This window comes from Oryctolagus cuniculus, chromosome 6, assembly GCF_964237555.1.
Source record: "Oryctolagus cuniculus chromosome 6, mOryCun1.1, whole genome shotgun sequence".
In the NCBI taxonomy this organism is placed as follows: domain Eukaryota; kingdom Metazoa; phylum Chordata; class Mammalia; order Lagomorpha; family Leporidae; genus Oryctolagus; species Oryctolagus cuniculus.
Window position 1 is genome coordinate 26,565,340 of NC_091437.1, and position 26,142 is coordinate 26,591,481.

Here is a 26,142-nt window from a genome sequence, read left to right on the forward strand (position 1 = left end):
TAACAAGTATAAGATATCTGAGAAGAAAACAGGTTTTAGACAGATAAGAGACTGAAAGGAGGGAGTCGAAATTCTGTAGATGTCAGTGAAGCTGATTCTGATGTGAATAACTTCAGAATGTTTGAGATGGTCGGTGACATTTACATGTTCACCTGGAAGCTTCTGTTGTTTGAACACAGGGCTGCTTTTGCTCGTTCACAAAAGCATATTCAGGTGGATGTCTTAAAATAACCTTTGTCTGTTGGACTTGGCAGTTGATAGCAAACAGTATGCCCTCATAAATGTTCTGTAGAAGAAATGCCTGCTTCAAGTCTGTGTCAACAGGTGAATAGCCTTCCCTGCAGCAGCTAAACATGAAATAAAAGCCATGAGATTGTGACTGCCGGAACCTCCTTACTTTACCACGTGGCTTACCTGTGTTTTGGTTGAGCCAGTTAAGATAACTGATTTTATAAAAATTTGCAGTGTGTGCTAATTTTACAAAGATTTTAGTTTCATTTTTGCCATGAACTAACTAGTAGTCATTGGATTTTTGCACCTTAAAATAAAAGAGGTATTTTGAAACCCAAGTTTTATGTATTTATACCCATGAATTAAGATATTTAAAACTTTTTTCATCATTTAAAACTTCTTGTTATAAAAGTACTTTGAGCAGGCAGTCATCAACCCAGAACTATACTGCCTTGCAGTAAACTATGTCAGTATTTTGGTATACGTTGGAATAGTCCATCCTGTCCCTTCTCCAAGAAATCAACACATCTGATCTCTGTTCTCACTTTAGGGTAGATTGTTATTTATTTGATACTTAAAGTGGAATTGAAATAAAAAACATTAATGGAGACATCTGGTATGGGAGGATTGTGTAATCTATAGAAGATAAATCATGTTCTCCTACTGTGCTGACAAAATTCTGGACCTTAAAAGCAGGAAGGGTTTGGTTCAGGAGCCTATTAAAAGTACCCTTAGTATTATCTTTGGGAATCAGGTACTGCTTTTCTTTTTCTTTCTTCCTTTATTCCTTTCTCTCTTTCTCCTCTCTTTCTCTCTTTTTCTCTTTGTCTCTTTCTTTCTTTTTTAAAATTTATTTGACAGGTAAAGTTATAGACAGTGAGATAGAGAGACTGAGAGAAAGGTCTTCCTTCCGTTGGTTCACCCCCCAAAATGGCCACTATGGCCAGAATTGCTCTGATCTAAAACTGGGAGCCAGGTGCTTCCTCCTGGTCTCCCATGTGGGTGCAGGGACCCAAGCACTTGGGCCATCCTCCACTGCCTTCCTGGACCACAGCAGAGAGCTAGACTGGAAGAGGAGCAGCCGGGACTAGAACTGGTGCCCATATGGGATGCTGGTGCCTCAGGCGGAGGGTTAACCAAGTGAGCCACGGCACCGGTCCCTGGTACTGGTGTTCTGTGGAAGCTCCTTTGGAGAACTTGGGGAGGCTGCAGAGATGTTTTCAGACTGGGTTTCTGAGGCCCCACAGCTATACCTGCCGTTGTGTTTGGGAGGTATCCTGGTTGTAGTGTAGTGGAGGCTTTTGCACTTGAGGCTGTAAATGGGATTGATCAGGGAGGTGACCAGTTCCTGAGAAATGGAGGGAACTTCAGCTTGACTTCAGACTGCTCCCTCTTCTCCAGTGGGTATATGCGTAGTGGTTATGATAGCTTTTGGGATGTTCACATTCTGCGGAGTGTCTGGGTTTAAGTCTCACTTCTCCATATCCTACCTTTCTGATAATGTATACCCTGGGATGTATCAGCTTCTCAAATACTTGAGTCCTTGGCACCCATGTGGGAGACCTGGATGGAATTCCCAGCTCTGGCTTCCCTGGCCCAGCCCTTGCCTTTGTAACATGCGAGGATTGAGCCAGTAGGATGGGGGTGGGGGGGGGGGGAGCTTACTCTCACTCTTCAGCTCTCTCACTCTAGGCATCCCTTCCTCCCCCCAAGTCCTTCCATGTAACTTAATAAACTGTGTTTGCTTTGAGGGGAATTTACTCACATATTTGATGCTTCAGAAAGGCTTTAATCTTGTCCTCTTCTGATAAAGAACGGTGGGTTTTGGGGTTTACTTCCTTTATAACCTATATAACTTCCTATATAACCTATTGTTGGGTGGGCGCTGTGGCATAGTGGGTGAAGCCACTGCCTGCAGTGCCAGCATCCACTATGGGCTCCGATTTGAGCCCTGTGGCTGCTGCACTTCTGATCCAGCTCTCTGCTATGGCCTGGGAAAGCAGTAGAAGACGGCCCAAGCCTTGGGCCCCTGCACCCTTGTGGGAGACCTGGAAGAAGCTCCTGGCTCCTGGCTTCGGATTGGCTTAGCTCCAGCCATTGTGGCCATCTGGGGAGGGAACCAGTGGATGGGAGACCTCTCCCTCTCTGTTTCTATCTGCCTCTCCTTCCCTCTCTGTGTAACTCTGACTTTCAAGTAAATAAATCTTAAAAAAAAAAAAAAAAAAAAAAAAATTACCTGTTGTCTCTGCTTTGAAGGCAGAGCAGCTTCAGTTGTATCCCCAGGTGAGTTGGAGAGATCTCCAGGTGGATGTGCAGGAGCAGTGGGTTCTTCTTCCTTATGTCTCTGTGGTTTACTTGAGGCAGCTGGGACAAAGCCAGAAGACCCAGTTCTGTTTCTGGCCTTTACTGCTGACCCTGTGACCTTGAATGGGTTTCTTGTCTGCCACAGTCTCCCTACTTTGCCCCCCCCCCCCCATTTTTTTAGAGATTTGTTTATTTCTTTATTTATTTATTTTTGACAGGCAGAGTGGAGAGAGAGAGAGAAAGGTCTTCCTTTGCCGTTGGTTCACCCTCCAAAGGCCGCCGCGGCCAGCGCACTGATCCGAAGCTGGGATCCAGGTGCCTCTCCTGGTCTCCCATGCTGGTGCAGGGCCCAAGTACTTGGGTCATCCTCCACTGCACTCCCGGGCCACAGCAGAGAGCTGGCCTGGAAGAGGGGCAACTGGGACAGAATCCGGCGTCGCGACCTGGACTAGAACCCGGGGTGCTGGCGCCGCAGGCGGAGGATCAGCCTGTTGAGCCACGGCGCCGGCCATGTTTATTTATTTTAAAGTCAGAGTAACACAGAGGAGAGGCGGAGAGAGAGAGAGAGAGAGAGAAGAGGCGAGGCAGAGAGAGAGAGACAGAGACAGAGACGGAGCCAGGAGCTTCTTCCGGGTCTCCCATGTGGGTGCAGGGACCCAAGGACCTGGGCCATCTTCTGCTGCTTTCCCTGGCCATAGCAGAGAGCTGGATCGGAAAGAGGAGCTGCCGGATCTCAAACCAGATTGCATATGGGATGCTGGCGCTTCAGTCCAGGGTGTTAACCCACTGCGCCACAGCGCTGGGCCCTATTTTGCCCTTTTGTGTATTAAATTATTGCTTAAAATCTCAGAAATGTGCTCTGTAAGCCAATTGATAAAGTTTACAATTGATAAAGTTTTTATTTTTAAAGACTTTGTGATCCTTTTTTGTGATCCTTGAATCAATCTTAGGGTCATGCTCCTTTTCTAAGGGTGACCATATAGCAGAAGTTTGAACACCTTGTTTCTGGCTGGGATATATTTACACATTTTTTCACATGAGTAGAGAAAATTTGGATGTTTTGACTCACCATGCAGCAGGTTTCTGATTTTTGTGTGTTTTCCTCATTATTGATAATGTATTAGCCATGAATTTAAGATTTGCCATTATGGTGCTATGTGATAATAGAGGTCAGGGTAGATGTAAATATAGTTTACCTGGTTTCTTTTTTGATGTCATTCGATCTGATATTATCTGGAATTATTTATTTATTTATTTGAGAGAGAGTGAGCCTCTCTGCTGGCCCCTCGCTCAATGTCCCTAACAGTTGCAGAGCTCAAGGTGGAAGCTGAGATCTTAGTCTGGGTCTCCCAGGAGGACATCAGGGACCCGAGACCTTGAACTAGGGTCTGCATTAGCAGCAGCTGGGGTCAGGAGTGGGAGCCAGGAAGTCAACTTAGGCACTGTGGTTTTGGATGTGGGTGTCTTAACTGTCATTGTAACTGCTAGACCAAATCCCTGCCTTGATATTATTATTTTATTTATTATAATTTTTAAAGATTTATTTATTTGAAAGGCAAGAATCAGAGAGAAGGAGGGATAGAGATCTTCCATCCACCAGTTCACTCCACAGATTGCCGTAATGGCCAGAGTTGGGCTGCTCCAAAGCCAGGAGCTTTTTCTGGGTCTCCCATGTGGGTGCAGGGGACTAAAGACTTTAGTCTTGTTCCAGTGGTTTCTCAGATGCTTTAGCAGGGAACTAGATTGGAACTGGAGCAGCCGGGACTTGAGCTGGTGTCCATATGGGATGCCAATGCCACAGGTGGTGGCTTTAATCCACTACACCACAGTGCCACAGGCCCCCCCCCCCCCTTAAAAATAGATTTATTTATTTTATTTATTTGAAAGGCAGAGTCACAGAGAGGAGATAAAAAGAATTATTTGAAGGATTTATTTGCTTGAAAGGCAGTGACAGGAGGGAGAGGGAGTGAGAAGAGAGGGAGGAGGGGAGGGAAGGAGAGGAAGAGGTGGAGAGATTGAGAGAAAGATATCTTCACCCACTAGTTCATTCTCCAAATGGCTGCAATGACCCGTGCTGTGGCCATTTGGGGAGTGAACCAATGGATGGAAGACCTTTCTGTCTGTGTCTCCCTCTCACTGTCTAACCCTGCTTCTCAAATAAATAAATAAAACCTTTAAAAAAAAGCTAATTGTTCACTCTCACTGGGATTAAACATGACAATAGGTCTGATCTGATTTCATCATCATTTAAAAAATCATCTATTATTTTTCACTTTATGTTTCTGTGTGGGAGCACACTGTTGAAATCTTTACTTAATGTATGCTAAACTGATCTTCTGTATATAAAGAGAATCGAAAATGAATCTTGATGTGAATGGAAGGGGAGAGGGAGTGGGAGAGGGGAGGGTTGCGGGTGGGAGGGACGTTATGGGGGGGAAGCCATTGTAATCCATAAGCCGTACTTTGGAAATTTATATTCATTAAATAAAAGTTAAAAAAAAAAAAAAAGAATTCTCACCCAGAAAAAAAAAAAAGCTAATTGTTCAAGAATTTTTTTTGTTTAGGTTTATTGTAGGTTTAAAGGTTTATTTTAAGTTCCTCCTGTTTGGCGTACCATGCGTCTTACCTTGTCCTACAGTTCTTTGATTTACCTCAAGTTAGTATCACTTTCATTTCCATGACAGCTGCTTCAGAGTTTCTCCACTCTCCTAGACCCTCGCTTCCATCTCCTGTTCAGTTGTCAGGAGTGTGCCTGACCTCTGGTATCTAAAACCAGGATCCTCTGGTTTTACCAAGCGTCATATTGCTTGGAAGCCTCTTGCTGCTTCTACCTTCACTTCTCACTTGAGAGTACAAGAACCAGCCTCCGCTCTCCTCATGGCTCTCACCACTTCTGTGGTCCTGATTTTGTGCGGCTCTGATTGTATATGATTGTATGTGATGCAGAATCTTCTTTAGTGTGTTTTTGTCACCCCCCCCCCCATTCCTCATCTATGTGTAATAAATTTCTGTAGTGATGACAGAAAGTATGAGAATGCTAGGCACGTACTAAGCTCTGCTGAGTGTGTTGTGTGTCCTGGAACATTTGGTTTTGTCTCGACAGCAACCCTGGGAGATGGGATAGGGAGTCTTCACTTTGCATGGTTCCTGTAAGCACAAATTTCAGCTACGATCTTATAAATAATACCAGTCGCTGAACGACATGGTTCACATTTTAATTACCACAGTATATTAATTGAGTAATTGCATATAGGAAGTACAAACTTCACATCTAACTCTAAAGCATACAAATTGCTATATAAGAAACTTGTGCTTTCTGATTGTGTCGTTTCTTTCCTAGTCTCTCTGTTCACTGCTCAGTGCTTCACTTTATGCTGTGTGTAATTGGGTCACTTCCTTCTCTTACAGTGATAAACCCACTTAAACCATTTTACATGAATAATTAAAAAGATGTATATTTATTTGAAAGGGAGAGAGAGAGAGAAAGAGAGAGAGAGAGAAGTAGGCAGGCGGGCGGGGGTATCTTCTACCTGCTGGTTCATTCCCCAAAAGCCCACAAGAGTCAGAGCTTGGAACTTCTGTGTGTGTCTCCTATGTGGGTGACAGGGTCTCAAATACTTGAATGATCATCTGCTGCCTCCCAGGCACAGTAACAGGAAGTCCCAAGTGGTAGCTTTAATCCCCTTCTACCATAAAGCCTGCTCTAGAAGTGGACACTTTTGAAACCGAGTATAAGCCAGCAAAGATGAATGTGTAGCAAAGAAATTAAGAGTGACAAACCTGGGATTGAAATTTGAGTAGAATATAATGGAAGAAATACCTGACTGGAAGTGTTGACTCTGTTCAGCCCTGCTGTCCTAAGACCCTGCTCTACAATCAGGAATTCAGTGAAGCAAACTGCTGGACTTAAATAAGGAATGTGGTTATGGTGAAAAGCATTGTCAAATAAACGAAGCTCTTAGAGGAATTACATGACGCTGAAAGTGCAAAGGATGAATGCTAGAAACTGAGCTAAGGCCGGCGCCACGGCTCACTAGGCTAGTCCTCCGCCTGCGGTGCCGGCACACCGGGTTCTAGTCCCGGTCGGGGCGCTGGATTCTGTCCCGGTTGCCCCTCTTCCAATCCAGCTCTCTGTTGTGGCCCGGGAGTGCAGTGGAGGATGGCCAAGTCCTTGGGCCCTGCACCCGCATGGGAGACCAGGAGAAGCACCTGGTTCCTGCCATCAGATCAGCGCAGTGCGCCGGCTGCAGCGGCCATTGTGGGGTGAACCAACGGAAAAGGAAGACCTTTCTCTCTCTCTCTCTCTCTCTCTCTCTCTCTGTCCAGTCTGCCTGTCAAAAAAAAAAAAACAAAAAAAAAAAAAAAAAAAACCCTGAGCTAAGGAATAAGGTAGTTTGCCAAAGGATATAAAAGATGCTTGCAGTATGCTTTATATATATTTTTAAAGATTTTATTTATTTGAAAGTCAGAGTTACACAGAGAGGAGAGGCAGAGAAAGAGAGAGGGAAGGAGGGAGGGAGGAAGGGGTCTTCCATTGATGGTTCACTCCCCAGTTGGCTTCAATGGCTGGAGCTGCACTGATCTGAAGCCAGGAGCCCGGAGTTTCCTCTGGGTCTCCCACGTGGGTGCAGGGGCCCAAGGACTTTGGCCATTTTCTGCTGTTCTCCCAGACCATAGTAGAGAGCTGCATCGAAAGTGGAGCAGCTTGATTTCAAACCAGCTCCCTTATGGGATGCTGGCGCTTCAGGCTAGGGCGTTAACCTGCTGCGGCACAGCACCAGCCCCTGCAAAATATATATATATTTATATATATATATATATATATATTTTTTTTTTTTTTGACAGGCAGAGTGGACAGTGAGAGAGAGAGACAGAGAGAAAGGTCTTCCTTTACCGTTGGTTCACCCTCCAATGGCCGCTGGGGCCGGCGCGCACTGCGCTGATCCAATGGCAGGAGCCAGGTGCTTCTCCTGGTCTCCCATGGGGTGCAGGGCCCAAGGACTAGGGCCACAGCAGAGAGCTGGCCTGGAAGAGGGGCAACCGGGACAGAATCCGGCGCCCCGACCGGGACTAGAACCTGGTGCACTGGATTCTGTCCCGGTTGCCCCTCTTCCAGGCCAGCTCTCTGCTGTGGCCTGGGAGTGCAGTGGAGGATGGCCCAAGTGTTTGGGCCCTGTACCCCATGGGAGACCAGGAGAAGTACCTGGCTCCTGGCTTCGGATCGGCGCCATGCGCGCCGGCCGCAGCGGCCATTGTAGGGTGAACCAACGGTAAAGGAAGACCTTTCTCTCTCCCTCTCTCTCTCTGTCCACTCTGCCTGTCAAAAATTAAAAAAAAAAAAAAAAGGAAGAGACCTCTCTCCCTCTCTCTCTCCCTCTCTCTCTCCCTCTCTCTCTCCCTCTCTCTCTCCCTCCCTGTCTCGCTCCCTCTCTCCCTCCCTCTCTCTCTCCCTCTCTCTCCGTCTCTGCCTTTCCTCTCTCCGTGCAGCTCTGACTTTCAAATAAATAAATAAATAAAAATCTTAAAAAAAAAAAAAAGAAGACAAATGTTGTTCAGACTACTTTTGAGGGGCTTGTGTTACCGTACAGAGGGTTAAGCTGCTGTATGGGACTCTGGCATCCCATATCAGAACACCAGTTCAAGTCCTGGCTACTCTGCTTCTAGTCCAGGTTGCTGTTGATGCACTTGGGAAGGCAGTGGAAGATGGCTCCAATACCTGGGCCATCGCCACCATATGGGGAACTCCGATGGAGTCCGAGGCTCCTGGCTTAGGCCTGACTGAGACCTGGATGTTACAGACATTTGGGGTGTGAATTAGTGGATGGAAGATGCCTCTCGGTTTTCCTTTTCACTCTCTGTCACTCTGCATTTCAAATAAGTAAATCTTAAAAAGAGTGAATGCCCCCTACTTGTAAGTGGCTGATAGAATTAAAATGTATGTGTGCCATAGAGTGGACATGATCACACTGCTGTGTCTTCTGTTTGAGGTCCTACCCTCCATAGCTCTACCATCATTGGAGGCGTGGGTCCATTCAGAGTACCATGCCTTTCATGTAGCAGTTGTTGGCCTTTCACTTATTCCCTCCCCTCTTTGAAATCCCGTGGGGGCCAGTGCTGTGGCTCAGTAGGTAAAGCCGCTGCCTGCGGTGCCGACATCCCATCCATATAGGTGCCAGTTTAAGTCCTGGCTACTCCTGTTCTTATGCAGCCCTCTGTCATGGCCTGGGAAAACATTAGAAGATGGCCAGCGTCCTTGGGCCCCTGTACCCATGTGGGAGACCTGGAAGAAGCTCTGGCTTCAGATTGGCGAAGTTCCAGCTGTGTGGCCATCTGGGGAGTGAACCAGCTGATGGAAGACCGCTTTCTCTCTCTCTCTCTGCTTCTCTGTAACTCTGCCTTTCAAATAAATGATTTTTTTTTTATTTGAAAGAGTTACAGAGAGAGAGGTCTTCCATCTGCTGGTTCACTCCCCAGATGGCCGCAATGGGTGGAGCTGTGCTGATCCGAAGCCAGGATCCTCTTCCGAGTCTCCCATGTGGGTGCAGGGGCCCAAGGACTTGGGCCATCTTCTACTGCTCTCCCAGGCCATAGTGGACAGCTGGATCAGAAGAGGAGCAGCCAGGACTCCAACCGGTGCCCATATGGGATGCTGGCTCTTCAGGCCAGGGCTTTACCCTGCACCACAGTGCTGGCCCCACAAATAAATTATTCTTTAAAAAAAAAAAAAAAAAAAAAACCTATGGTGCTTTGTGCTTTGCTTTTTTTTTTTTTTTTTTAAGATTTATTTTTATTTATCTGAAAGGCAGAGTTAGAGAAAGGACACAGAGGGAGAGAGAGAGAGAGAGACCTTCCATCCATTGCTTCACTCCCCAAATGGCTGTAATAGCCGGAGCTGGGCTGGTTCAAAGTGAGGAGGTTTTTCTGGGTCTCCCACATGGATGCAGGGGCCCAAGGACTTTGGCCATGTTCCACTGGTTTCCCAGCGCATGAGCAGGGAGCTGGGTTGGAATTGGAACAGCTGAGTCTTCATCCAGTGCCTGTATGGGATGCTGGTGTCGCAGGTGGCAGGCTGAACTCATTATGCTATGATTCTGGCCTCTACTTTGTGCTTTTCTTATAGCTTCTGTATTGAAATGTCACATCATTTCTCAGTGGTCACATTTCTCTTTTTCTGGATTTAAACCACTTGAAAGCAGGGCTGGTATTGCTCAGTTTCGTGTTTGGCAGTGGATTTGTTTTAGTATATAATAACTGCTCAATAAATAAGTGAGATTCCATTTACCATGCAAGGGTGATGTTTTTTGCCTACTCTTGTTTAATATTTACATTGTTAAGATGATATTAATATTGTTTAAGGCAGACAGCCATTTCAGCAAGACTTTTCAGATAATTTTTTCTGCGCTGATTTCTCAGAGCTCTTGGACTCTAGTTGCATTGTATATAGGGTAGTTTTTGAGGCTTTCCGTATGGGTGTCTTGTCTTACTCAGCTCTTACTTAATTTGTGAGACAGAGTGTGTGTTTTGCCCCTATCTGCTTCTCTCCCCAAGTGCCTCCGTACACTGGGGACTAAGGCTGGAAACCGAGGACCTAATCTAGGTCTCCCATGTTAGTGGCACTAACCCAACTACTTGAACTGTTACCTGCTGCCTCACAGGGCCTGTGTTAGCAGGAAGCTGAGATCAGTGGCTGCGAACTGAAGCCAGGCACTTCGATGTGGAAGCAGGCATCCTTACTAGTGATTTTTTTTTTAAGATTTATTTTATTTTACTTTATTTTTTTGAAAGGCAGAATTATAGAGAGAGGAGGAGAGACAGACAGAAAGACACCTTCCGCCTGTTGGTTTCCTCCCCGAATGCCACAACAACTGACCCTGGACCAGGCCAAAAACAGGAGCCTCGAACTCCATCTAGGTTTTCCATGTGAGGGCAGGGGCTCAAGCACTTCGATGATGATTGACTGCTTTCCCAGGCACATTAGCAGGGAGCTAGATCGGAAGCAGAGCATCTGGGACTTGAAACAGTGGTTCAGTTACAGGTGATGATTTAACCCACTGTACCACACTGCCAGTTCCCTTATGAGTGTCTTAACTGCTAGGCTGAATGCCTGCCCAACAGCTTGCTTGTCTACCCCTGCACCTTAGAGTTCCGTGAGGGCATGTGCTGTTTCTTGTATTCTGAATGACCAGTACATAATTTGGTCCTTGATATATGGTGATTACTCAGATATTTGTTAAATAAGTGAATGAACTCTGTCTTTTTTTTTTTTTTTTTTTTGACAGGCAGAGTGGACAGTGAGAGAGAGAGACAGAGAGAGAAAGGTCTTCCTTTGCTGTTGGTTCACCCTCCAATGGCCGCCGCTGCAGCCGGCGCACCGCGCTGATCCGATGGCAGGAGCCAGGATCCAGGTGCTTTTTCCTGGTCTCCCATGGGGTGCAGGGCCCAAGCACCTGGGCCGTCCTCCACTGCACTCCCTGGCCATAGCAGAGAGCTGGCCTGGAAGAGGGGCAACCGGGACAGAATCCGGCGCCCCGACCGGGACTAGAACCCGGTGTGCCGGCGCCGCAAGGTGGAGGATTAGCCTATTGAGCCACGGCGCCGGCCGTGAACTCTGTCTTTTTAAAACTTTTACCTGAGAGACAGAAACAGATGGAGAGAGACCTTCATCTCCTGTTCATTCCCCAGATGCCTGCCAAGTCTAGTGCTAAGCTGGACTGAAGTTGGGAGCTCGATCCAGGTCTCCAGCGTGGGTAACAGGAACCCAAGTGCTTCACCACCACTGTCTCCTAGGGTCTGCATTAGCGGGAAGTTGGGGTTAGGAGCCAGAGCGGACACTCAGGCACTCTAATGTGGGGTCTTAACCTCTAGGCCAGATTTCTGCACTGAGCTGTCTTTTGAAATACCATAGGATATTATTGTTTATTTAATATGAATGAGTATGATTGCTGTGTCTTTCTCTTCCATAAAGATCTGAGAAGACTGTATTAGAGCTAGGAAAATTTTTATAAGTTTCTCTTGTGAGTTTTTTTTTTTTTTTTAAGATTTATTTATTTTATTTAAAAGGCAGAGTTATAGAGAGGCAGAGAGAGAGAAAGAGAGAGAGAGAGGTCTTCCATCTGTTGGTTCACTCCCCAAATGGCCGCAGAGGCCAGAGCTGGGCTGATCCAAAACCAGGAGCCAGGAGCTTCTTCCCAGTCTCCCACATGGGTGCAGGGGCCGAAGGACTTGGGCCATCTTCCACTGCTTTCCCAGATCGTAGCAGAGAGCTGGCTTGGAAGTGGAGCAGCAGGGATTTGAACCGGCCCTCATATGGGATGCCAGCACCGCAGGCAGTGGCCTTAGCCACTACGCCACAGCACCAGGCTCCTGTGAGTTGTTTCTGATCTGACAAATACAGTGAGCTTCTTTACTCTTCAGTGCCTTATGGTGCTTCTAAACCTAATTAATACATGAATCTAGGGTGAATCTAACTTGCCCAATTAAAGTTGACAACTGAGAGGAATGTGACAGGTCAGTTGAAAAATAACTAGACTTCTTCCTTTTTAAATAAATTCATGGAATAGTTGAGTGAGTGAGTGGCCTATAGGCTTTTTTCTGAAGCAGGCACTCTCAGGAATCCATAGATGGTCATTGTCAGTAAAACCAGTGGGTAAGATACAGCCCTCTATTTCTTGCCAGCTGTAGTCAAAGGATGGTAGGAACCATAAATGGTTATTAATAGAAATAAATGAAAAAAAAAAAAAGGATAAATAGTGCAAGTTTCCAGGAAACCTTTATTTTTAAGATTTATTTATTTATATGAAAGGCAGAAATCAGGTTGTATGAGTTGAATATTCATAATACTATGGTAAAATCTGTTGTATACTTATTGCCTAATTTTATTATAAACATTCTAACTGTTCATTATAGAAACTTTTTATAAAAGTGCACAATAAAGAGGCAGAGTACAACGTAATAACCAGTGTTTGTCTTTAACTCCAGTCTGTATGTTTTTTAAAAAAAATACTGATTATAGTAATTTATTTGTAATATCTTTTTTCTCTTTAGGTTCCATATTAAGCCTTAACATTGTACATTTTTCATATATATGCTAATATTTGCATAAAAACCAGCTGTAGACTGCATCATCATTTGCTTCACAAATGATGCTTATGGTTCATCATTTGAGCTGTTGGCAGTGTTTTACTGTTAGGGATATGAACAAATCACTGCCTAAGCTCTGTTTTCACATTTCAGGGAGTTTCTGTTAAGGCTGTCCACACTGAGTGCTTTCGATGGTTAGTGAAGTGTGGTGTGATGATGATTCTGAGTCATTCTGTGAGTGTGAGGGTAGATTGCATTAGATCCATTTTTTTCTCCTCTTTAGATTTTGGATTTTTTTTTAAAAAAGAATATATGTACTATTCCTTTTCGGAGAGAAGTATTATTAGATCAATGGGAAGAAGTATTTTTAAGCCTCTTGATATGTAGAGCCAACTCACTTTCCAATTATTTTGCTTTCACCAGCACTAAATAAGGGTGCTTTTTAAAGTGAGAGCTATAACAAATGCAGATTTAAAAAAAAAGAAAACCCTCAAATTAAATGTGTGGTTGAGACAGAATCAAGTTTTAACCATCTTTCTGCTTCTAAACATAACTCAGTATTCAGATGTGTTCCTGCTGTGTTTGATTTCTCATGCTGTGAAACAGGTGACTTGATGAAGAGTGCTGCGGGAGAGTTTGCGGATGACCCCTGCTCCTCTGTGAAGCGAGGCAACATGGTTCGGGCAGCTCGAGCTTTGCTCTCTGCTGTTACCCGGCTGCTGATTTTGGCTGACATGGCGGATGTCTACAAACTACTTGTTCAGCTGAAAGTTGTAAGTATAGGCCTATGTCTGTGAGGATTTAGTTTGGTTTTGAACTTGGTTTATCTAAATGGACCAGAGATGTGTTTGTCTAGTTTCCACTGAACTCCTTGTTTCTAAATGTGCAAGTTATTGGTTCTGCCTCGAGCCTGTTGTTTTGATCCTAAGGACGAACTTGGAGCAGATGTGTTGTTTTGACTTACCTCTTCTTGCGGTGGTTTAATTAATAGAGTTTTAGAGTTGAGAAACTAAGAATACATTAAGCTATATACTCTCAGAGAGAGGCCACTGTAATAGCATCCTTCCCCTCTTCTGTAAAGCTGCTGTCTAATAGCTGCTCATGTTTCAGGGCCATGCAAAATTAAGAGACTTATGTTTGGATTGTTTTCTGAGTAGATGTTAAAAGGAACAAACAGTTCTCAAACTTTTTTTTTAATCTATAGACTTAATTTTTTCAGAATTTTTGTTTTGGGGTGATTATATTTTATAGGTGGAAGATGGTATCTTGAAACTCAGGAATGCTGGCAACGAACAAGACTTAGGAATACAGTACAAAGCTCTGAAACCGGAAGTGGATAAGCTGAACATTATGGCAGCCAAAAGACAACAGGTACCATCCTGTTTTGGGGATGTATTGAAGTTTATATCACTTTCTAGTGGGGAAACCCATTTTGCCTAAGTTTTCTGGAGGTTCCATTACTTCCTGCTTATATAGTTTGATGCAAACAAATAAACAAAGAAGTGTCTTTCCAGTATTGTGCTGTTAATAAGATAGTGTTAATAAAGCTGTTAATAAAACTTTGCATTCATTTTATATTCCTATTTTAATTCTTGTGAAATTTTTAATTAAGTAACTCAGAAATTTGTGATGAAGCTGCTAGGCCTTTGTTATGTGCATTCAAGGGTTCACCTGAGTTGGTGGTGGAATTTAATTCAAATTTTTAAAAAGCCTAAACTGGTTAAAATGTATTGGAATTATCTCTGTATCAGAAAGTACTTCTAGCTTTCTATCCTGCAGCTTCATGTTTTGACACCTTTTTTTATTTGTCTCTTTCTAATCACTACTAGCAGTCTCTGTTACGCGACGTGTGAATCAGTGTCCTTACTTTTTCCAAGCTCTGATAGTCTTTGGCGTTGTTGCTGGTGGGGCTTCACACGTTTCCTCGCCCTTCCTCTTGGACGCTGTGTGTCTTGGGTGTGCATTCTGCCCAGATGGTGCTTTGATTGCCATCAGCTGCTTGCAACGTCTTCCGTCCTCTTCAGTCCTTCAGTGTGCTGTTAATTCTTACTGTTTTTAAAAAATTTTATTTGAAAGAGTGATAGATAAGGAACGATAGAGACATCTTCCATTTGCTGGTTTATTTCCCAAATGCCTGCAGAAACCAGGGGTAGGCGAGGCTGAATCCAGGAGCCAGGAACTCCATCTTGTCTTTCATGTGTGTGGCAGGAACCTAACTACTTGGGCCATCACCCATTGCTTCTCAGGTGCATCAGCTGAAAGCTGAACAGGAAACATGGAGTAGCTAGAACTTGAACTGCACTCTGATGTGGAATGTGGGATCTCAAATGATGGCTATTAACTCAGTGTGCCTCCATGTCTACTTCTTAATTCTTATTAAAAAAAAAAAAAAGCCCTGAAAAGATGAGTGTTTATTGTTGTTAGTAGATCTGTGTGAGTTAAGATACTTTCCACTGTAGTTCACAGAATATCCAACTCCCAAACCACTTGAGCTATGGGAATTCATTTTCTCACTAAGTAGATGTCCCAGATTAGGTTAAGTGACTTCAGCATTGTTAAGTTTAAGGGCTGTGCAGTATCATCGAGGATCAAGGTTCTTGGACATTGTCAACACTGCCATCTTCGGTTGACTGACTCTCAGGCTGCACACTTCGGTATGTCTGATGAGGAAGAAGAGGACTGTGTCTTCCATATGTCTCTCTCCATAAGCAGTCTGGCAGCCCATAGCAGACTGCTCTACATCTGTGCTTTGCGCCGGGCCGGTTCTTCACTTACCATTGGCAAGACAAGAGGAGTTACCATGCCTGAATGAGGCTTAGTCAGGAGAGTTAGCCTTCTGCTCCTGGAATAAGGGCCTCCCTCCTGAGGCCAAGAATACTCCCCACGTCTCTGACAGGAGGAGGACATTAGGTGGGGAGGGTGGGAGCGGGGGGTCGATTTGGGTAAGCAGCCTGCTATGACTGGTTTAGGGTTTTTTCATTGTGGGAAAGGAAATATATGACAGACTCGGCCTTGGATACTTCTCAGTCATTTGGTTATATGTAGATTTGTATAAAATGTGACACAGGGTTGCAGGAGTTAAATTCAATGATATGTGTGGGGTACTTAATACAATGCCGGACACGAAGAAAGCCGTATGTGGTGGGCGCTTGGTGAAGAGTAGTTTATTGTTCACTTTCTAAGTCATAACATGTGATTGGACTAACTCTTTACATATGAAATCCTGGCTTTACATTTCTGTAGTTAAGATTATAAATGATATGGCTAGATTTGGTGTACTCCCTGAGAATTCATTTAGCTTGGGCTCAATGTGCTTTTATCATTTTTTTTAAAGATTTATTTATTTATTTGAAAGAGTTACAGGGAGGCAGAGGTAGAGAGAGATCTTCCACCTGCTGTTTCACTCCCAAAATGGCCACAGTGGTTGGAGCTGGGCCATTCCAAAGCCAGGAGCCAGGAGCTTCAAGTCTCCCACTTAAGTGCAGGGGCCCAAGCGCTTGGGTCTTCTTTTACTGCTTTCTCAGGCCATAGCAGAGAGGTGGATTGAAAGTGGAACAGCTAGCTGGGTCTCAAACTGGCGCCATATGGGATACTGGCACTGCTGGTGGTGGTTTTACCTGGTGTGCCATCGTGCCAACCCCGCATCATTTATTCTTATGTATGCTTAATCTCCTATCACATGCTACTCCCCTTTTTGCTTGGGCTAACTAATCCTGAGAAGAAATTGTTTAATACAATGGTAATTATGTAAATATGGCAAACTGGCCAAATTATGTTCATATTTTATTTTCATATTTTGTTTGAATCAGTAATATAAATACGGAGTTAGGTTTAAAAAAACCACTTTGAATAGTCCTACTGTCTTAAAGCCAGTATTATCTTGGTTTATGATGACTTAGTGTTATTTAGGTACAGTAAGAACATTTAGGTTGCCACTTAATGCTGTGCATCTTTGCAAAATGGTAGAATAAGTCAGTAGATGGTGGTGTTTTTCTTTCTTTTTTTTTTTTTAAGATTTATTTATTTATTTGGAAGAGTTACACAGAGAGAAGAGGCAGAGAGAGAGAGGTCTTCCATCCGCTGGTTCAGTCCCCAATTGGCCGCAGTGGCCAGAGCTATGCCGATCTGAAGCCAGGAGCTTCTTCCAGGTCTCCCATGTGGATGCAGAAGCCATCTTACACTGCTTTCCCAGGCCACAGCAGAGAGCTAGATCAGTAGTAGAGCAGCTGGGATGTGAACCGCTGCCCATATGGGATGCCAGTACTGCAGGCAGTGGCCTTACTTGCTACGCCACAGCGCTAGCCACAATAGGTGGTGTTCTTGACATGAAACGTAACAGCAGTTCTGGATTTTGTACAGTATTGGTGATACTTCCTGGGAAATAATGCTGAGTTTTCTCTGTGCCATGAATCCATTAATAATCCTTGTACTTAATCCCTGATGTATAGCAAAATAGAGTAGTAATTGTGAAGCACTTCTAAAATAAGATGTCACAAAAATTGTGGAGTTATTGCATGTATACATGCTGGACAATCTTCTGTTTGCCCCTCTGTATCTGTTTTCTTTGCCCCAAGAACCTAACTTCTCTGCGGCTTGTGGGAACAGCAGCCGGAGGTCAGAAGAGTGAAGAGAGTGAGGCTGGTGTTGGTCCCACGTTTCCTCCCTGCTGGTTACCCTGGGTGCTAAAAGTCAAAGCTGCTGTGAACAGCAGTGTTCCCTGGGCTGTGATTGTCTGGTGATCATCTTGCTCCTGTCTGTCCAGGCCAGAGTGACCTGTGACTCCCCTCTGCTTTGCTGAGACCTTTTCAGCAGGGCCCACGTCATCTTTGAATGACTTGGTTTGATTTTATTGTCCTTTTTTTCTTTTCTTTTGGGATCTTGAGTGATTAATATTCTCCTTTTCTTGGATTTATAGTGTGTCATAATCATTTACAGTTTGCCTGATTCTTTTTTTTTTAAAGATTTATTTATTTATTTGAAAGAGTTACACAGAGAAAGGAGAGGCAGAGAGAGAGAGAGAGAGAGAGTGAGGGAGAGAGAGAGAGAGAGAGAGGTCTTCCATCTGATGGTTCACTCCCTAATTGGCCACAACGGCTGGGGCTGCAGTGATCCAAAGCCAGGAGCCAGGAGCTTCTTCCGGGTTTCCCACGTGGGTGCAGGGGCCCAAGGACTACTACTATCCCAGGCCACGGCAGAGAGCTGGACAGGAAGTGGAGCAGCCAGGTGTCAAACTGGCACCCATATGGGATGCTGGCACTTCAGGCCAGGGTGTTAACCCTCTGCGCACAGCGCTGGCCCCTTGCCTGATTCTTTAAACTTTAGTATTAGCTTCCAAAAAGAGAAGACTGAGTGTGGGATCCTGGTGAAAGATGGCCTTTTGCAGGACATGGCCTTAATGCATATATTTACTTCATAGTAAGGGCCTGGCCTGGTAGAAACTTCACTTTGCCCATTACCTCCTTTAGTTGCTAGTCCTGCTTCTCCACACTGTTTTTGGTAGAATTTCTTCATTGCTATCTACTTAGCCTCTTGGGCTGTTTTCTCTTCTCTTCTCTTTTCTTCTCTTTTTTCTTTTCTTTTCTTTTCTTTTCTTTTCTTTTCTTTTCTTTTCTTTTCTTTTCTTTTCTTTTCTTTTCTTTTCTTTTCTTTTCTTTTCTTTTCTTTTCTTTTCTTTCTTTTCTTCCTTTTCTTTCTTATTTATTTATTTATTTGACAGAGTTAGACAATGAGAGACAGAGACAGAAAGAAAGGTCTTCCTTCCATTGGTTCATCCCCCAAATGCCCACCACGGCCGGAGCTACACCGATCTGAAGCCAGGAGCCAGGTGCTTCCTCCTGGTCTTCCATGCGGGTGCAGGGCCTAAGCACCTGGGTCATCCTCCACTGCCCTCCTGGGCCACAGCAGAGAGCTAGACTGGAAGAGGAGCAACTGGGACTAGAACCCGGCGCCCATATGGGATGCCAGCGCTGCAGGTGGAGGATTAACTAAAAGTGAGCCATGGCGCCGGCCCCCTGGGGCTGTTTTCAGTGCTGACTTTCTCTTTCCCCAGGTGTGTTCCATGATACTTACCTTCTCTCTGAGCCACCCTTTGTAGGTGACCCTAGCGCTGAAAAGGATTTTTTCCTCAAGAGCAGTGTTTGTTTTTTTAAAAGATTTATTTATTGATTTATTTATTTGAAAGAGTTACAGAGAGAGAGGAGAGGTAGAGGTAGAGGTAGAGGTAGAGAGAGGTCTTCCATCTGTTGGTTCATTCCCCAATTGGCCGCAATGCGGGAGCTGCGCCGATCCGAAGCCAGGAGCCAGGAGCTTCTTTCGGGTCTCCCGTGTGTGTGCAGGGTCCCAAGGTCTTATGCCATTTTCCACTGCTATCCCAGTCCATAGCAGAAAGCTGGATTGGAAGTGGAGCAGCTGGGTCTCGAACCAGAGCCCATATGGGATGCCGGCACTTTAGGCCAGGGTGTTAACCTGCTCAGCCATAGTGCAAGAGCAGTGTTTTAAAGTGTGATGTGTGTGCTAGTTCTCTTGCCTGCCTTGAGTCATTTAAACAGAAGCCACCCATTAAAGGAAAACTTCATAAGGTCTTCAGGCTTTCTAGAATGTACTGATTTGTTTTTATGAAGTTTTGCTGAAATACAGCGTGGGATGATGATAATTTGACCAAAAATAATAGTGGGCGACTTAAATAACGTACTATGTGCCAAACAGTGTTATAACCACTTTATAAAATAAGGTCGTGGGACTGGTGCTGGAGTGTGGTGGGTAAAGCAGCTGCCTGCAGTGTCGGCATCCCACTCTGGGTGCCTATTTGAGTCTCAGCTGTTTCACTTTTTTTTTTTTTTTTTAAGATTTATTTATTTATTTGAAAGTCAGAGTTAAACAGAGAGAGGAGAGACAGAGAGAGAGAGGTCTTCCATCCTCTGGTTCACTCCCCAAATGGCTGCAATGGCCAGAGCTGGGCAAGTCCAAACCCAGGAGCCAGGAGCTTCTTCTCCAGATGTCCCTTGTGAGTGCAGGGGCCCAAGGACTTGGGCCATCTTCTACTGCTTTCCCAGGCCATAGCAGAGAGCTGGATATGAAGTGGAGCAGCCAGGTCTTGAACCAGTCCCATATGGGACTGCTGGTGGTGGCCTTAACCACTATGCCACAGCGCTGGCAGCAACCAGGCGCTTCCTCCTGGTCTCCCATGTGGGTGCAGGGCCCAAGTACTTGGGCCATCCTCCACTGCCTTCCCGGGCCACAGCAGAGAGCTGGACTGGAAGAGGAGCGACTGGGACAGAACCAGTGCTCCAACCAGGACTAGAACCCGGGGTGCCGGCGCTGCAGTTGGAGGATTAGCCTAGTGAGCCGCAGTGCCGGCCCTGAACTTCAATGTTAATTTTCCAGCCTGTGAGCTGTTGACAACAAAGGGTGAAAGTGGTGGCAGAGGTAGGGATGGGCTGGCATAGCCCTGGTTCCTGTGGAGAGGACCACCTTTGCCTGGCGTTGTCACCTCTGACTTTCCAGCACACTTTGATGTTTATATCCCTTTACCCACAAGAGCTTTCTGAAATATTTGGTAAGAATGCTTCTTATTTTCCTTTTAATATATATTTGAGAGGCAGAGAGATCTGATAATTCATGCTCTATGTTGGGCCAGACTGAAGCTGCTAGCTGGAAACTTAATTCAGGTCTCTCACAGTGGGTGGTAGGGACCCAATTACTTGAACATCACTGCTGCCTCCCAGGGTCTTATTACCAGGATGCGGGAGTCAGGAGCCAGAGCATGGGTGTTGAGCTCAGGTACTTCAAAATGGGAGGCAGGTGTGCTTAGATTTTATTTTACCTGGTTTATTAGCTTTGACTTTCACAATTATTTCTCTGAAATGATGAACAGATGCATTGGTAATGTACTGTCAGTGTTTTACTTGTAAATAATCTGGACTGATTGGGTTATTTGACCAAGGACTGTTTAAAGTATAGTCATGTGAATCCAAGAGAAAGCATCCGATCAAATCCATCTGAAGCTGCAATTTTGTATTGTTAAGAGGGAAATGAGGGGAAACTTCCTGTTTAAGTTTGCATTTGTTAGGTAGAGATAGTGTTATAGCTTGCTTAGAAGTTAGTTTCAATTTCTTCTCCTACTCTTCCCCCTCCTCCCCTTCCTCCTCTCTTCTTTATTTATAAGTCAGAGTTACAGAGAGAAGGAAAGAGATAGAGATCTTCCATCCCCTGGTTTGCTTCTTAAATGGCCGCAACAGCCAGAGCTGGGCCGGTTCGAGGCCAGGAGCCAGGAGCTTCTGGGTCTCTATTTCACATGTAGGGACTCAGGCATTTGGACCATCCTCTTTGGCTTTCCAAAGCTCATTAGCAGGAAGCTGGATTGGAAGCAGAGCGGCCATATAGGATGCTGGTATTGCAGGTGATGGCTTTACCTGCTATGCTGCAATACTGGCCCCAGCTTCAGTTTTTTGATCAATGCATGGGATGGGTAGTTCAGATCACCTTGAAAACAGTTATTTCCTTTTTATGTTTTCTCCTTGGTTTTTCTTGAATCTGCTTTAACCTTAACTGGAATGGTAGAGTTGGGAAGTCATGAAGGCTTAAGTAGACCTAGGGATTCTGATTTGATAATTAATCCTGTACTTTGCTTAATAGCCTTCTTTTATCAGTAATCTAGATTGCTTCTCACCACTGTATGTCTTGAGAAGAATATATTTGATTATTCTTACTATAGTGATGCCCTGTGATAGTGTTCATTTTTCTATCGTAACAAAATCTAGCTTCTTTGTGCTAAGGCAGAAGCAGTTCTAAAGAGAGAAAGTAGAACACTCTTGCAGCTAGAATAAATGATGGTATTTAGTTGTCGTTTTCATTATAGTTTAAAATATATTCCCCATCCCTAGCAAATAGGAGTCTGTCAGAGATACATTGTGGTGAAGGCAAGACATGAAGAGAATGCCACATGGAACAGGAGCACCAGCCATGTAAGCATGGTTTAGCCATAACACCTGGTCTTTTTTTTTTTTTCTTCAAGATTTATTTATTTATTTGAAAGATTTACACAGAGAAAGAGAGGCAGAGAGAGAGAGAAAGAGAGGTTTCTTCCATCTGCTGGCTCACTCCCCAGTTGGCCTGCACCTATCAGGAGCCAGGAGCTTCTTCCAGGTCTCCCACGTGGGTGCAGGGGCCCAAGCACTACTGCTTTCCAAGGCCATGTTAGAGAGCTGGATCGGAAGAGGAGCAGCCGAGACTCAAACTGGCGCCCATATGGGATGCCCGCACTGCAGGCAGCGGCTTTAACTGCTATGCCACAGCACCGGCCCCATGCACCTGGTCTTAAGATGACTCAGCAAAGTATGACCAGTTGTCTAAATCCACAGGGTCCTGTTAGGAATGTTTAGCCTAAATCAGTCTTTGGAAAAGTTGAGGTTTTTCATACTGGACAAGACAGTGGCATAAAAAGTCAGATGTTGATTTGTCATTCTGGAATCTGGTGTCTGGTAACCTTTATGAGGCTGTGCTGATCCAGGTTACAGGTACTTCGGGGGAATACCAAAGCTGATTGCAGAGCAGCTTCAAAGTAGAGGACAGTGTAAGCACTTACAGGCAGGTGCTTGGCTAGATGACTTCTAAGGCAGAATATTTAGAATATTTAGAAAATGCCACACATAGCATGTGTAGCAGCTTGTTTTAGCTTAGTGGTCAACCATAGCTCCTTGTCATGGCTTGAATCTTAGTGTGATCACTGATCCCCTGAATCCACAGGGTCCTGTTTTTGAATATTTAGCCCAATGTATTATGCTATAGGGCATTTGAGTGCTGTGAGCTGTTAATTGCAAATTCAAATTCCGAACGAGAAAAGAAATCTAGGAGGAAAAGTGAGCTGTCATATTATACAAGGGCTGAATAAAGATGCAACCCTAAAATACATACTGATAGCAAATTTCAGGAAAAGGAAGCCAAAGGAAGTTTGGTTGTCTCTAATGCTTAATTAGGAACTCATCTAGAAAGATGAGCCATTGAATAGCTAAGTCAGTCTTTTAATTGAGTAATTGACTTTGGCCTTTTAAGTTAGTCAATTTTCTCTTACTGTTTACACATGTAATACTCGTTTTTAAAGCATTTACATTTATACTCTAGAATTCAGTTGGTAACATTAATGTTGAAGTTCCATGATTACACGTCAGATAAAGTTGGCATTCATTTGGTGGTCAGATAACTCTGATCCATATTCCTCTTCTGTGGCACTGATCCAAATTTACTATAGATGTTAAATTTTAAAAATTACTTTAAACTTTATTTGAGGGAGAGTAAGAAAAGGAGAGAGACAGAGCGAGTGCATGTATGTACATAGAAAGCTAGCAAGTGTTACCCCATCCACTAGTTCCCTTCCCAAATGCTTGCAGTGGCCCAGAGGGAAGTTGGTCACTCAGTCCAGGTTTCCCACCTGGGTGCAGGAGCCTGAATACTTGAGACTGCTGGAGCCCTCACTGCTGCCTGCCAAGGCACACATGAGCACGAAGCTGAAGTCAGAGGCACCCTGGTCCCCTACTCCAGCAGCTAAATGTTTGCTGCTGCTCTGGGCATTTTTTTTTAATATAATGATATATTTATTCATTTGAAAGTCAGAGTTACACAGAGAGAAGAGGAGTGGGAGGGAGAGCAAGAGGAATAAGTGGGGGGGGGGGTAGTTAGGGAGGGAGAGCTATGTCTTCCATCTGCTGGGTCATTTCCCAGATGGCTGCATCTGCCAGGGCTGGGTCAGGCTGAAGCCAGAAGCCAGGAGCTTTTTCTGGATCTCCCATTTGGGTAGCAGGGTCCCAGATACTTCGGCCATTTTCCCCCTGGCCGTAAGCAGGGAGCTGGGTTGGAAGTGGAGCAGCCAAGATCTGGTGCCTATATGGGATGCCAGCTTCATTGGAGGTATCTTAAACATTCCAGCCCCAGCTCTTGAGTTTATCTTATCTAGTAGTAGATTTTTTTTTAATTTTATTTTTTGACAGGCAGAGTTAGCGAGAGAGAGAGAAAGAAAGAGAGGTTTTCCTTTTCCATTGGTTCACTCCCCAATGGCCGTTGCGGCCGACGTGCTGCGCCGATCCGAAGGCAGGAGCCAGGTGCTCCTCCTGGTCTCCCATGTGGGTGCAGGGCCCAAGCACTTGGGCCATCCTCCACTGCATTCCCTGGCCACAGCAGAGAGCTGGCCTGGAAGAGGGGCACCTGGGACAGAATCCAGCGCCCCGACCGGGACTAGAACCCGGGGTGCCAGCACCACAGGTGGAGGATTAGCCTATTGAGCCGCGGTGCCGGCCTAGTAGTAGATGTTAATAGTAGAAATGATGCAAAGAACTTTACATCCCTTTAACTGTGCATTACAGTTTTGGGTTAAGACCACATCTAAACAATAGGTTGTTATAATCGCGAATTACAATTACTGGATCATGTGGGTCTCGAATGTCATGAGCCGTGTAACTTAATGATAAATACATCCTTATTAATTTTACTTTATTTAAATGTTGGTCCGCGTAGTCTTTTTGTTGGTTGGGACAGGTAAAGTACAGTTCACGTTTTATGTGTTTTCTTTGATTAGTTATGTGCTAAGTGCTTTATATGCATTATCCCATTTAATCTTGAAAACAGTGCCGAGAGGTACAATTCTTGTTGATATATTGCAGGAGAAACTAGGAACAAAGAGTCAAACCAAGGGTATGGTAGCTCAGAAAGAAGTCTGGTTGGAGATCCACAGATGGGCCCATGTGGGTCCAGAGCTCTCAGTTGTTCCTTATTAAGGTGCATTGAACTTTCACGTCAGATTGTTAGTGGAAAAAATGTGCCTGAACATTATAAACCAGCTTGCCAGCATATACTAGCAAACTTACTGGAGTATAACCTGTCTAAAGATCATGCCAATTTCTTGTTTACTCTTGTAGGAACTGAAAGATGTGGGCCATCGGGATCAGATGGCTGCAGCTAGAGGGATCCTGCAGAAGAATGTTCCTATCCTGTATACTGCATCCCAGGCCTGCCTGCAGCACCCAGATGTTGCCGCCTATAAGGCCAACAGGGACCTGATCTATAAGCAGCTGCAGCAAGCAGTTAACGGCATTTCCAATGCAGCCCAGGCCACCACGTCAGATGACGCCTCTCAGCACCCGGGTGGCAGTGGCGGCGGCGAGCTGGCGTATGCGCTCAATAACTTTGATGTAAGTTGTCTTTGGGAGGAAATTCAGGCTCTTCACCAGCCTCCAAAAGGTGACGGGTTCCTGGGGGAAATGTGATCAAGACATTGGAAAGCTCAATTGCCACTCATATTTGCAATTTTTTAGGAATCGTCAGGCTACTTGATCTTAATTTGACCCAAAGCATTTCTTTATTTCTTAATTTCAAGAGTGGGTTAAAGTTTCTGAATTCTTTTTCTCCAACTTGTGTTTCCTGTAAGAATGTTCTTCATTGAGATTGTTAGTTTGGTTAATTTCAACCCAGATTTTGACTTTCTGGCATATGTGAAGCTGTGGGAGATACAGAAGTGCATAGAGGCTTTGCATGCTCTCCCCTCCCCTGCGGGAACACTGTAATTTATTTAGATAGAGGCACATTATAAGTGCTGCAATAAGAACTGTGCTCTTAATCTTACTTGTCTTTTTACATATACTTCTAGTGACTAAGTGGGAATAATGGACAAAATTAATGAAGCAGAAACAAATTTGGGATTAAAATATTTTCTTAGCATAATAGCAAATAATTTACCTTTCATGGTTGATGTCTTAGATCTGTTTTGTGTCTGTATTGTTTGTTTGCTCACACTGTACTGTATGCACTCACTGGATGCTGCTTTGGTTGACTTCGTGTTTTTAATTCCTACCCACAGTGCTTAGTGGTTTCCAGCAGATGGCAGCAGCTTAAGATTTTTGTTTGATTTTTAAAAAACCAACTGCTGTGAAATTTTTTTTAGAAATTAAAGGGAAATTTGTGTTTGAGGCAGGCAGCTTCCTTTCCTCAGTAGGAGTGCTTTGAAGAATCAGTATAGTGCATTGCATTTTGTTTTTTTCACCCCCCCCCCCCTTTTTTTTTAAAGATTTATTTATTGGGGCTGGAGTGGTGGCATTGCACCACTTGCAGTGCCAGCATCCTGTATGGGTGCAGGTTTATGTTGTGGTTGCTTCATTTCCATCTAGTTCTCTGCTAATGTGCTTGGGGAAACAGTAGAAGATGGCCCAAAGTGCTTGGGCAGCTGCCACCCATGTTGGAGACCTGGAAGAAGCTCCTGGCTTTGGCCTGGCCCAACCCTGGCCTTTGCAGCTATTTGGGGAATGAACCAATGGATGGAAGAGCTTGCTTTAAAAAATTTTTTTGAAAAGAATTATTATTTATTTGAATGGCAGAGTGACAGAGAGTGAAAGAGAAAGAGAGAAAAGATATCCTATATATGTGCTGGTTCACTCTCCAAATATCGCCAATAGTTAGGGCTCAGCTAGGCTAAGGCCAGGAGCCAGAAGCTTCTTCTGGATCTCTCACATGGGTCGCAGGGCCTCAGATACTTGAACCATCCTC

The 26,142-nt window shown here is 44.6% G+C and overlaps 1 protein-coding gene across 6 annotated transcripts in view; it reads left to right on the top strand.

The window, feature by feature from the left end:
- CTNNA1 (catenin alpha 1) overlaps positions 1–26,142 on the top strand; it is a 364,979-nt gene that overhangs the window by 244,830 nt on the left and 94,007 nt on the right. For all 6 annotated transcript variants that reach the window (XM_070075027.1, XM_070075024.1, XM_070075026.1 and 3 more), the window contains 3 exon segments: positions 13,222–13,388; positions 13,867–13,986; positions 24,522–24,794. In XM_070075027.1, the coding sequence (XP_069931128.1) occupies positions 13,222–13,388; positions 13,867–13,986; positions 24,522–24,794 (560 nt within the window).